General features: G+C 52.1%; 1 protein-coding gene across 2 annotated transcripts in view; it reads right to left on the bottom strand.

Annotated features, from left to right (window-relative positions):
- Window positions 1-7,646, bottom strand: part of RCOR1 (REST corepressor 1) — a 136,166-nt gene extending 128,520 nt beyond the window's left edge. For both annotated transcript variants that reach the window (XM_078335796.1, XM_035261573.3), the window contains exons 1-2: window positions 7,123-7,646; window positions 6,978-7,037 (exon numbers count right to left, since the gene is read on the bottom strand). In XM_078335796.1, coding sequence (XP_078191922.1) covers window positions 6,978-7,037; window positions 7,123-7,411 — 349 coding nt within the window. In that variant the 5' untranslated portion in view covers window positions 7,412-7,646. The remainder of the gene's footprint in view (window positions 1-6,977; window positions 7,038-7,122) is intronic.
- Window positions 7,647-12,322: the final 4,676 nt, after the last annotated feature.

The raw sequence follows: 12,322 nt of genomic DNA, 5'->3' as shown, positions 1-12,322 counted from the left end.
GAGCCAAGATCCTGAACCCAGGAGGCAAAGGTTGCAGTGAGCAGAGAATGCGCCACTGCACTCCAGCCTGGGCAACAGAGCGAGACTCCGTCTCAAAAAAAACAACACACACACAGCAGTGTTTGGCCAATCACGATGGTTTATGCCTGTAACCCCAGCACTCTGGGAGGCTGAGGTGGGCAGATCACAAGGTCAAGAGATTGAGACCATCCTGGCCAACATGGTGAAACCCCAACTCTACTAAAAATACAAAATTTAGTTGGGCATGGTGGCACAGGTCTGTAATCCCAGCTAGTCGGGAGGCTGAGGCAGGAGAATTGAGTAAACCTGGGAGGCAGAGGTTGCAGTGAGTTGATATCACGCCATTGCACTGCAGCCTGGGCAACAAGAGCAAAACTCCATCTCAAAATAAAATAAATAAGGCCGGCACAGTGGCTCATGCCTTGTAATCCCAGCACTTTGAGAGGCTGAGGCAAGCAGATCATGAGGTCAGGAGATTAAGACCATCCTGGCTAACACAGTGAAACCCCATCTTAAAAAAAAATACAAAAATTAGCTGGGTGTGGTGACACGTGCCTGTAATCCCAGCTACTTCGGAGGCTGAGGCATGAAAATTGCTTGAACCCAGGAGGTGGAAGTTGCAGTGAGCCAAGATTGTGCCACTACACTCCAGCCTGGCAACAGAACGAGGCTCCATCTCAAAAAAGAAAATAAACAAAAATAAATCATAAAGCATTGCCAGGTGCATGCCTGTAATTCCAGCACTTTGGGAGGCTCAAGGCAGGAGGACTGCTTGAGCACAAGAGTTTGAGACCAGACCAACCTAGGTCAAGTGTGGTGATGTATGCATGTATTCCTATCTGCTGAAGAGGCTAAGCAGGGAGGATCACTTGAGCCTGGGAGGCAGAGGCTGCAGTGAGCCAAGATCAGACCACTGCACCCTAGCCTATGTGATGAGCAAGACTTTGTCTCAAAAACAAAAATCACAAAGCATTCACCATAATTTTAGCACATCTATGATTTTTCACAATGATCTAAACCTTTAAAAAAGCAGAGGAACATGGAAGCACCAGTGACAACAAACCAAAGGCCTATCAAGACACCTTGTTCAGGAAAATTATCTACTCCACATTAAAACATATTTTTCTGACACAAGTCAACTCTGAAGTGACGGTTACGCCAATGACAACCACAAATTTTCAGATCTGATTAAATATATTGGATTAAATGTTCAAAATAAAGCTTGTTTTTTTTAAAGGGCCAGTATCTCAAAAATATTCACCATTAACAAGGTACATCTCTGAAGCACCAAGGAAATGTATGAAGAGAATAAAAATTTAAAATTTTAAAAAAAGGTATTAGTAGTTAACAAAAAAGGGCCGGGCACAGTGACTCACACCTGTAATCCCAGCACTTTGGGAGGCTGGGGCCAGTGGATCACCTCAGATTGGGAGTTCGAGACCAGCCTGACCAACATGGAGAAACCCCGTCTCTATTAAAAATACAAAATTATCCAGGTGTGCTGGCACATGCCTGTAATCCCAGCTACTCCAGAGGCTGAGGCAGGAGAATCACTTGAACCCGGGAGGTAGAAGTTGCGGTGAGCGGAGATCACGCCATTGCACTCAAGCTTGGGCAACAAGAGTAAAACTATGTCTCAAAAAAAAAAAAAAAAAAAGAAGATAGTAATAATAGTGGCTAAACACAGTGGCTCACAGCTGTAATCCCAGCACATTGAGAGGCTGAGGCAGGCAAATCACTTGAACCCCAGGAGTTCGAGACGAACCTGGACAACATGGCAAAATCCATTTCTACAAAAAATATAATAAAACTAGTCAGGCATGGTGGTGCACATCTGTAGCTCCAGCTATTTAAGGTGGGAGGATGGTATGCACCCAGAGGTGGCAGTTCACTGCCGCCGTGATCACACTACTGCACTGAGTGACAGAGTGTGACCTTGCCTCAAAGAAAAACATTATTCATTTCACATTAAGTGATACTTTGCTAGTGTAGAAAAAAACTAAACAGAGGTAGGATAAATAAGCATCCTTCCTCTTAGCCCATTATTCTGTAACTACTGAATATTAAAAGAAACCAATGACTGCTCAGCACAATCTACGGCAGAGAACATGGAAAGACCATCTGCATGGCACGTAGTCAAAAGTGTAGGGCTGGGGCCGGGCGCAGTGGCTCAAGCCTGAATTCCCAGCACTTTGGGAGGCCGAGGCGGGTGGATCACGAGGTCAAGAGATCGAGACCATGCTGGTCAAAATGGCGAAACCCTGTCTCTACTAAAGATACAAAAAGTTAGCTGGGCATGGCGGCGCGTGCCTGTAATCCCAGCTACTCAGGAGGCTGAGGCAGGAGAATTGCCTGAACCCAGGAGGCGGAGGTTGCGGTGAGCCGAGATCGCGCCATTGCACTCCAGCCTGGGTAACGAGAGCGAAACTCCGTCTCAGAAAAAAAAAAGTGTAGGGCTGCACTTTGGCTTTTGTTTTTAACTCTTCAAAAGTTGGTAAAACTTTTTCTTTCACTGTAAACAGAAATGGTATTCTAATTTCCAAGCTATGCCATTCCACCAATCTAGTCTGGGTCTTAATTATAAGAACTGAATCGGCATTTAGGACAAATGTGCTCTACCAGTCAGGCACAGTGGCTCAAGCCTGTAATGCCAGCACTTTGGGAGGCCAAGGTGGGGGAATCTCGAGGTCAGGAGATTGAGACCACCCTGGCCATGGTGAAACCCCGTCTCTACTAAAATACGAAAAATAAGCCGGGCGTGGTGATGCACGCGCCTGTAGTCCCAGCTACTCAGGAGGCTGAGGCAGGGGAACCACCTGAATCTGGGAGACGGAGGTTGCAATGAGCCAAGATCATGCCACTGCACTCCAGCCTGGCAAAAGAGCAAGACTCCATCTCAAAAAGAAAAAAAAAAGTGCTCTATCACCTCATTCACTACTTGTAAAGGATAAAAGAATTAAATCTTCCTTTGGACTGTACAGGAAATATCAGGTAGCTCCAACCATTTGCTTTTAAAGCTAAACAGGGTCAAGCTGGCATACTGCAGATAAGTAAAATCTCACTTTAAAAAAAAAAAAAAATCAAGCAGGCTGGGCACGGTGGCTCACGCCTATAATCCCAGCACTTTGGGAGGCCGAGGTGGGTGGATCACGAGGTCAAGAGATTGAGACCATCCTGGTCAGCATGGTGAAACCCCGTCTCTACTAAAAATACAAAAAATTAGCTGGGCATGGTGGTGCGCGCCTGTAGTCCCAGCTACTCAGGAGGCTAAGGCAGGAGAATTGCCTGAACCCAGAAGGCAGAGGTTGCGGTGAGCTGAGATCATGCTATCGCACTCCAGTCTGGGTAACAACAGCGAAACTCCGTCTCAAAAAAAAAAATCAAGCTGGGCGCAGTGGCTCACACCTGTAATCCCAGCACTCTGGGAGGCTAAGGCAATCAGATCACCTGAGATCAGGAGTTTGAGACCAGCCTGACCAACATGGTAAAACCTCATCTTTGCTAAAAATACCAACATTAGCTGGAGATGGTGGCACACGCCTGTAATCCCAGCTACTCAGGAGGTTGAGGCAGGAGAATGGCTTGAACCTGGGAGGCAGAGGTTTTAGTGAGCTAAGATCATGCCATTGCACTCCAGTCTGGGCAACAGAGGAAGACACCATCTCAAAAAAAAAATTCTTCCATTTGTGCATCTCTACCACAGTTGTTATTTATTTTACTATCATAAAAAGAAAGAAAAACCTTTAAGTTTCACACCTACCTCTCTGTTCAAATTCCAGCAAAAGAGAACAAAGACACACTTAAAAGTCAGGCAGGGGCCAGGCACGGTGACTCATGCCTGTAATCCCAGCACTTTGGGAGGCCGAGGGGGGCAAATCACCTGTGAGGAGCTCAAGACCAGCCTGCCAAAATGATGAAACCCCGTCTTCTACTAAAAATACAGAAATTAGCTGGGCATGGTGGCATACACCCAGCTACTTGGGAGGCTGAGGCAGGAGAATCGCTTGAACCTGGAAGGCGGAGGTTGCAGTGAGCCGAGATCATGCCATTGAACTCCAGCCTGAGCAACAAGAGTGAGACTATATCTCAAAAACAAAAAAGGGGAGTGGGGGCAGGTGTGGTGGCTCACGCCTGTAATCCCAGCATTTTGGGAGGCTGAGGAGAGTGGATCACAAGGTCAGGAGTTCAAGACCATCCTGGTCAACATGGTCAACAACTGTAAACCTAGCAACTCGAGAAGATGAGGCAGGAAAATCACTCGAAGCTGGGAAGCGGAGGTTGCAGTGAACCAAGATTATGCCACTGCATTCCAGCCTGAGCAACAGATAGAGACTTGGTCTCGAAAAAGAAAAAACACGAAGAAATAAAAAGATTCCTCAATTCACTACTCTTAACTTGCAGTCATTAAAAAAACCTCTTAAGTCTTAAAGAGCTAAGAAAAGATTTCGCCATAAAACAAACTGTTGTATCATTTCTATTGCAAAATGGAAGTCTTTCTTTCACTTAAACTTTGAGTTAAATGAGAAGACACATAAAACCAATAGGAAATAGTAAAGTCTCAATTTTCATGCATATCTAGGACTGTGTCCCCTGCTCAGGTTGGCAAAACAGGGTGTGAAATTACTTTATACCAGTTAAATTCCTTTCCAGATTAAAACACAAAATACAAAATTTGGAAATTTTCACATCAAGACTCAACCAATTGGCAGCAAGACTATTCAGGAGAACAGTTGGATGTTTTCCTTTTCATTTCTGAGACAGGCTCTCACTCTGTTACCAGGCTGGAGTGCAAGGGTGAAATCATTCGCTGCTCACTGCAGCCTTGACCTCCCAGGCTCAAAGCAATCCTCTAGCCTCAGCCTCCCAAGTAGCTGAAACTACAGGTACATACCACTATGCCCAGCTAATTTTTTTATTTTTTGTAGAGAAACAGTCTTTCTAAATTGCCCAGACTAGTCTCCAACTCCTGGGCTCAAGAGATCCTCCATCTTTGGACTCCTCAAGTGGTGGGAGCTACTGCAATCCACCAGATGTTTTTCATTTTAGAATAGCTGGTTGCTAGCAAGTTTATGCTCAATCTATTCCAACAAAAAATACAAGGACAATTCAAAAGATTACGTTTGCTGTTTCAAAGAAAAGTAGGACCCCAAAGAAGTCAGACTCACTGCTAACAATGCAGAGCTGACATCGCTATTTTGATGAATATCCAAAACCTAACTCCTGCTGCGGACAAATACGCCCTTTTCCTTAGTCAGATCCAACATATCTAAATAAAGTTTTCAAAATTAATGTTAACAAAAATGTATCAAAAAGCCTACCAACTTACTCAAAGATCTGTGCAAGTCGACGTTTTAAAATCCTACATTAGGGAAACTTGATGACAGGCTTTATGTTCTGTGCTTTAAAGCAAAGATAGACTTGACCTACAAAATGAAGACAGGGTCAACTGTAACCAAAAAACAGTATGCTTCCCCTGGTGGCCAACCAAGGAATGGAGGAGCCCAGCGCACAAGAGAGATCGCCTGGCCAGCTCTACCCCATCACTCACAAATGAGAAGTGACTGGGGGGGGGGGGTGGAATTGGGGGAGAAGGGGAACTTCAAAAGCAGTAACATGGCCTTAAAAGGAACACAAACCTGAGTGTCAGACAAACAAACTTAACAGATTTAGATCAACAAATCAAATTTAAGAAGGCCAACTTAGGAAAAGTCATTATTTCCAGAGTGTCCAAAAACTCACCCAGGATCTCTACGTATTTTCACTTCAAGTACAGAGTTCAGTACCTCAGTAACAGCTTGAGACCAATCGCCTTATTCAAGGACTAGATCGTCGCAATTTTCGACAGTCTTGTTTCCAAGGAAAAGCATTTATGCATTTATCTTTTCAAACAAACTAGTAGTATAACCTACATAGAGAACCCCAGCTCTAAAGCCCTCCAACCAGGGAGGACTGTTAACTCCAGCCTTACAAGATGCTCTTTTAAATTTTATTTCCGAAATAAATCCTACGGCCTTTCATTTTCCATACCAACAACCTTTAAAGACAGTCTCATACAGAGACCGGCTAGAATCTCATGCATTAAATCCGACGAATTCCTTTGTCTGACTGGATTTTTTTTCTTGTACCACTTTAAATTTGCTTCCACACAGAATAGCAGCCAGGGGAGTAAATGTTCCATTCTAGGGTGTAGGGCTTTCATGTAGGTGAAATGCATTTGTTAGGCTAACGCTTCTGAGGGTTCTCAATTTCACAGTCTCTTCCTCCAAAAAAAAAAAAAAAAAGGAAATATACACATTTACAAATAGGTCCTAACATCCAAACTGCCACACGCGAGGCTCCCTTTCCCAGGCAGGCGCCCTCTGGAAAACACACTTCTTTTATTGACTGATTTTGAGGGGTCGTTCTTCTACTCGCCTTCTGGATGCGAGGGGAGTCAGGAGCCAGCAACAGCCCCGAAGCTGGAAAGAGGAGCCAAGGCGTAGGGAGCAGCCTCTGGGAAGGGTTCCGAGAAAGGGGTCTCCGGGAACCTCCTAGGTCTGGGGCACTGGCAGGACGCTAACTCTCCGACACTACCACCCTTACCCCGGCCGAGGCGCAGCTCACCTGGACGCCGGGACTCCCAGCGCCCCCAGGCCAGGTGTGGCCGCCTCCGACGCCACCCGCAATTCTCGGGGGCGTAGGGGGCAGCGGCGCCGGCCCGGCTAGGGGCTGGGGGCGACCTGGCCTCCCCCGGCTGCAGAGACACATTTGCAGAACACTCGTGTGCGTGTGCGCCTCCTCGTCCTCGCCCTGCTGTTCTCCCCGCGGACGGCAGGGCGAACGCACACACAAAAACAAAGTTGTCGGCGGGCTCCCGCCCCCACGGGCTCGCCGGGGACCCGGGGCTCCCGCTCATCCCCGCCGCCGGCCGGCCGGCCGGGACTCTGCGCACGGCCCCGGCCGGGGGCGCTACTCACCGGGGTCGAAGTCGGGCACCACCGCCTGGTACTGGGGTCCGACCCTCATGCCGCCTCCACCTGCGGGGGAAGCAGAGCACCGCGGTCAGCGGGGAGCGGGGAGCGGGGCGCGGGGCCCGGAGCCGCGGGGGCGGTTGCCACCTACCGTGCTCCTCGTCACTGGACGAGCCCGAGCTGCCTTCCTCCCAGGAGTTGCTGCTGCTGTTGCCATTGGGCGCCGCCGCCGCCAAACTTTTATTCTGGCCATTATTGGGGGCGGCGGCGGCGGAGGCGGAGGCGGTCGAGGCGGAGGAGGCGGCGGCGGCCGAGGCGGCGGTGGCGGCAGGCGAGGCGCAGGCGGCCGAGGCGGCGGCGGCGGCGGCGGCGGCCGCCGCGTTGTTCCTCCCTCTCCGCTTCCCTGAGACCTCGGGGCCCTTCTCCACCATGGCCGGCATCGACGGGGGCCGGGGATGTGCGAAAGTGCCGGGGACCCGCGACTCCTGAGGAGGGGGCGCAGAGCCGGGGGAGGGGGTGCGGGGCGGGCGCGGGGCCAGGCGGGCGCGGCGGGAGCCCACGGGCGCGAGTCCGAGCCCGGGGAGGCCCAGACGGGCAGAGCGCGGAGCCGCTTCAAGCCCCCAGCGCCGAGCCGAGCGCAACTTTCGCTCTCATCGCCGCCCTCACTTCACTGGCACCAACTACTCCGGGAGCAGCGAGAGGGGAGGGGAGGAGGCAGGGGCGGGGCCTGCACGGGCGCCGGGGGTAGCGCAGCCCAACGTGACGCGAGATGGCTCCGCCTTCCTCACGCTCCCATTGGCTCTGCTGGGATTTGGACGGCGAGCGGCAGCCGGGTTGGCTCCGCGCGCCCGTCCGTCCGGGGCGGTGGGGCGGGGGAGCGGGGAGGGGCGGCTCCGGGCTTCCGTTGGCGATGTTCGGTTGACGCGTATCGCCCGCCGTACGTGGTTTGAGGTTTGCCATCTCCCTACGCCCCATGATCCATCTCTCCAGGCAGCGGCGAGGAGTTCGCGGCCCTCCCCACCCCCTCCCCTCGGCCGGGGTCCCCGCCCCTGCGGCCCGCGCAAGCCTTCCGCAGTCCCTGCCCCACTCCGAAGGAGCCCACCGAGAGTCCCGTTGGCTTCTCAAAGTAAAACGGGCCCGGCGCTGGAAAGCCGCGGAGCGCCCGGCCGGGACTACTTTCCGCTGCGCGGAGGGGTACGGGCGCGCTGAGACTCCATACAAAGAGGAAACTAATTGGGGGAAACTCGCTGCGCCCCCGCCTTTCCCAGGGGATGCGGGGCTCGCGGGGGCGGGGGCCGCGACGCGAGGGACGGGCTTCCCAGGCGGCCGCCTCCCCCAACCCGAGCCGCGTGGGGACTCGGGTTCGTGGTGCTGCCGGCTAATTGGGTGGGGGAGGCCGGGAGCCCCCGGGGTGGCCCGGGTGCCGGGCGCTCCGCCGCGGCGAAGGCCTGAGGGAGGATCCCCGCGGGCCCCAGGGGCACAGAATCCCCGCGTGGGGACGCCCGAGCAGCCGGAATGGCCGCTAGAGGATGAATGAAGGGGCCGAGTCCTGGGGTGGGGCGTCCTGGAAGGGTAGAGAGGAAGAAGCTATTTTCATCCCGAGCCCTCGGCGACCGAGGAGGGTCAACTTCCTCCGGGGCGAGAACAGCCACTTTTCCGGATCTGCTGACCGCCCCGCCTCCCCACTCCCCCCCACACCCCGGCGAGGAAGAACACGGGGCGCGGGTGGGAGGGGGGGTCGGCTGAGGCCAGCGTGGGAGCCGCTGCCCTGGAAAGGGCCCCCCGGGCAGCATTACAGCTGTTGAGGAGCCGAGGGGCGTAACTGCATTGGAGGTCCCGGTGCCCCTCCCCCCAACCAACCGCGAAACAACGCGCCCTTCGTAATTAGACCAGTGGAGGTCTATACGGGAAATCTTTATAAAACAGGAATGGCTGTTTTAAGTTACTTCAAACCTGAGCTTCATATGGGGACCAGCTCTGGATATAAATAGCGCTACAGAGAGAATGGGAGTTTTATGGTTTTAAAGCCGGAATAAATAAGCAGGATTTGCTCCTGCACATTTTCTGCAGTATGAACCATTACTATTAACTTTATTGAAGAGACCACATTCGCTTCTGCCTAGCCCTCCTGGTAGAGAAGCCCTGCCCCCACCAAGTTCAGGGTCGCAGCCCTTGGACTCTCCTCCACGGGACCTCCTTCTCCTTGGAGGGCCCTGGATGCTGCCGGTGCGTGCCCTGATACACCCTGTCAGCTCGCCTAGGCAGGGTACAGAACTGGGGTGGCATTCCCGGGGCTGGGCCCCTGGCTGAGACCTCTGACTCATCGGGAGGTGAGCCCTGTGGGAGGGATGAGGTCCAGAACACGCTGCCTCGCTCGCTTGGTACCTGTCTACAAAGTTCTACCACCAGACTGGAAGGATCCACCTACAAGGGCACAGAGCTGATACTGGGTCATGAAGGCAGTAGGGATAGCAGAGTACACAGGGCCACCCTCTTCTACCTACCAGCCCCCAAGGCTGAGGTCACTTCCAGGCTTACCTTCCAGTAGGGGCGCAGCAGTGGACTTTACACGCATTTTTTTTTTTTTTTTTTTTTTTAAATAGAGATGGGGTTTTACCATGTTGGCCAGGCTGGTCTTGAACTCCTGACCTCACGTGATCCACCCACCTCGGCCTCCCAAAGTGCTAGGATTACAGGTGTGAGCCACGGCGCCCGGCTACACACATTCTTTTTTTTTTTTTTTTTTTCCAACGAACATTAACACCTAACATGTGCCAGGCAGGCCCTGTTCTAATTTGTCTGACCCCAATGCTACACGAATACTATATTGGTCTGAAGCTCTCCGATTTCCCAACCGTAAAATACAGAAAATAGTACCTACCTCCTGGCCTGATGGATTATAATAGTCCCTCCTTCCAGCAATCAACCCCAACTTTAAGGATACCCGCCTTCCCATCGCTTAAGGAGAGGGCTCCACACACAGCCCTGGGATTGGGAATTTGTGATCCCACACTTTTAACGCATCCACAAAGCCGGCAGCCCTACCATGTTTTTCAGTGAGACTCCCACTCTGAAACTGAGACCTCATGCTTGCTCCCCTCTCCTTACACCTCCCACAGCCCCTTCTGCCTGGGCTCCCAGCCCGTGGCCTTACCTCATTCTTAGAGAAAAAACGAAAGCCTTCAGGGTTTTTCTCCTCTCCCAGTCCCCAAACTGACAAACCTCCCTGCTGGGCACCCACCTCCTCCTCAAGCCTAGGATCCCCTCCTGCTGCTGCCTGCCCCTGGATGCTTTTCAGTGCCATCAACCTCTCTCTGGACCGACCCCTGCCCCCAGCCCTCTCCTGCCTCTGGATGTTCTCCCTTCCCTGGCAGACACCTGGGAAGACTTGCCTACACTCGCCTCTTCCACCCGCACTGTCCCAGTCTCTCCTCACCCCACCCCTTAACTCCTGCTGGGGTCACCCACACTCTCCGCTGCCCAAGCTGGGGTCACTACTTGTTCTCGCTGAGCTCAGCAGTAGCTGAGCCGACCACTCCTCCTGGAAACTCCCTCACTTCTTTGGACCTAGGGACTCCAGTTCACCTGGTCTTCCTCCTACCTCACAGGCCACTCCCCGCCAGTCTCCTCTGCGACTTTCAGCCTGTCATCGAGATTCCTCCTCCTTTTTCCTTTCATTACATTAGTTTCGTGAAGAATGGATGGATGGATAACAGGGAATACAGGCTGCTGCTGGGCCATAGAGCAGGAGCCAGTCCCCATAGGGGAGGGCCCTCAAAACAAGTGAAGTCTGAAACAGCACTGAACATGTATGATGAGGGCCTTATTCGTCAGTCCAGCATCCTTAAAGAGGAACCTCTCCCAACACCCTCCTCCACATGGTTGTATTGGGGCATCCTCATCCCTGAGTAGCACATGATCGGGCCTGGCCAATCGGAGCTCCCCAGCTCCCTCGCTGCCATGATTGGCTCAGGCATGAGCACATGACCTAGCAGGCCAATCAAGGCCCATTGGCGTGGTGGCTCATGCCTGTAATCCCAGCTCTTCCAGAGGCCGAGGTCAGTGGATCACGTGAGGTCAGGAGTTTGAGACCAGCCTGGCCAACATGGTGAAGCTCTGCCTCTACTAAAAATATAAAAAAGCCAGGTGTGGTGGTGGGCACCTATAGTCTCAGCTACTGAGGAGGCTGAGGCGGGAGGATCTCTTGAACCCAGGAGATGGCGATTGTAGTCAGCCGAGATTACGCCACCACACTCCAGCCTGGGCAACAAAGTGGGACTGTCTCAGAAAAAAAAAACAAACAAACCCTATTCCGGAACTTTTTCTGGAAGTCTCAGGAAAGAGCCTCTTCCTTTCCGAGATCGGGTCCTAAGTGGAAGGAAAGCCTAGAGCCTCAGGGCAGAGCCGGGACCCAGGCTCTAAGACTGTGGAGCACCAGAGAGAGGGCCTCCTCCATTCTGCACCCTGGACACTTGGCTGGCCTCACCCTAGCCCGGGCCCTGCCCCAGGGGGCCGTCCCCACCCCACCCACCAGTCTGAAAAAGGAGGGTTCCGTTTGGAAAAGGAGGCTGAGAACCGATAAGCTCCTTTGAAATCTTCCCACTCCTCGCCCCACCCCTCCCAAATACCAGGCCTGAAATCCTGGCATTTTACTTGTTCTACGGACTTTTTTTAAAACCTGTCTTGCTCTGTCGCCTAGGCTCACTGCAGTCTCCACCTCCTGGGTTCAGGCGATCCTATCCCCTATGTTTCCCAAGTGTACTACAGCCACGCTGTATCATGCCTTGCTCCTTTTTTGTTTTTTTTGTTTTTTGTTTTTTTTTTGCAGAGATGGTCTCTCCCTATGTTGCCCAGGCTGGTCTCGAACTTCCGGGCTCAAGAGATCCTCCCAGCTTGGCCTCCCGAAGTGCTGGGTTTACAGGCCTGAGCCAGGGCGCCCAGTAACATAACAAGAGCTTGTCTGTATTTTATTTTTTCAGATTTTAGTATTTTATTTCCTTGTAAAATGGCTGAACTAAATCATCTGTATTGAAAAAGCAAAAACTATGACCATATCATCCCCCACCTTTATAGAGAAGAAAGCTGAGGCACCCAGAGGTGAAATACCTTCCTAGGGTCAGGCATGATGTGAGGGGAGGAGCTGGGGCACAGCTAAGTCAGGAGCTATGGAGCCTCTTACCCAAGGCCAGAGTTGCCCCAGGGACACTGGGATGGCACGGGGCAAGGGTGTCGGAAAGTTGCTTGGTCTGCTTCTAAATATACAGTGTTTATAATTTTAACTATCAGTATCAATAAGTTTATTTATTCATTGTATTTTCCCAGGGAAAGGAGAAGGAAAGGGAAAAGAGTCA

The sequence above is a fragment of the Callithrix jacchus genome, chromosome 8, assembly GCF_049354715.1.
Source record: "Callithrix jacchus isolate 240 chromosome 8, calJac240_pri, whole genome shotgun sequence".
Classification (NCBI taxonomy): Eukaryota; Metazoa; Chordata; class Mammalia; order Primates; family Cebidae; genus Callithrix; species Callithrix jacchus.
Note: the sequence above shows the minus strand (reverse complement) of the source record. Positions and strands in the feature narration are given on the sequence as shown.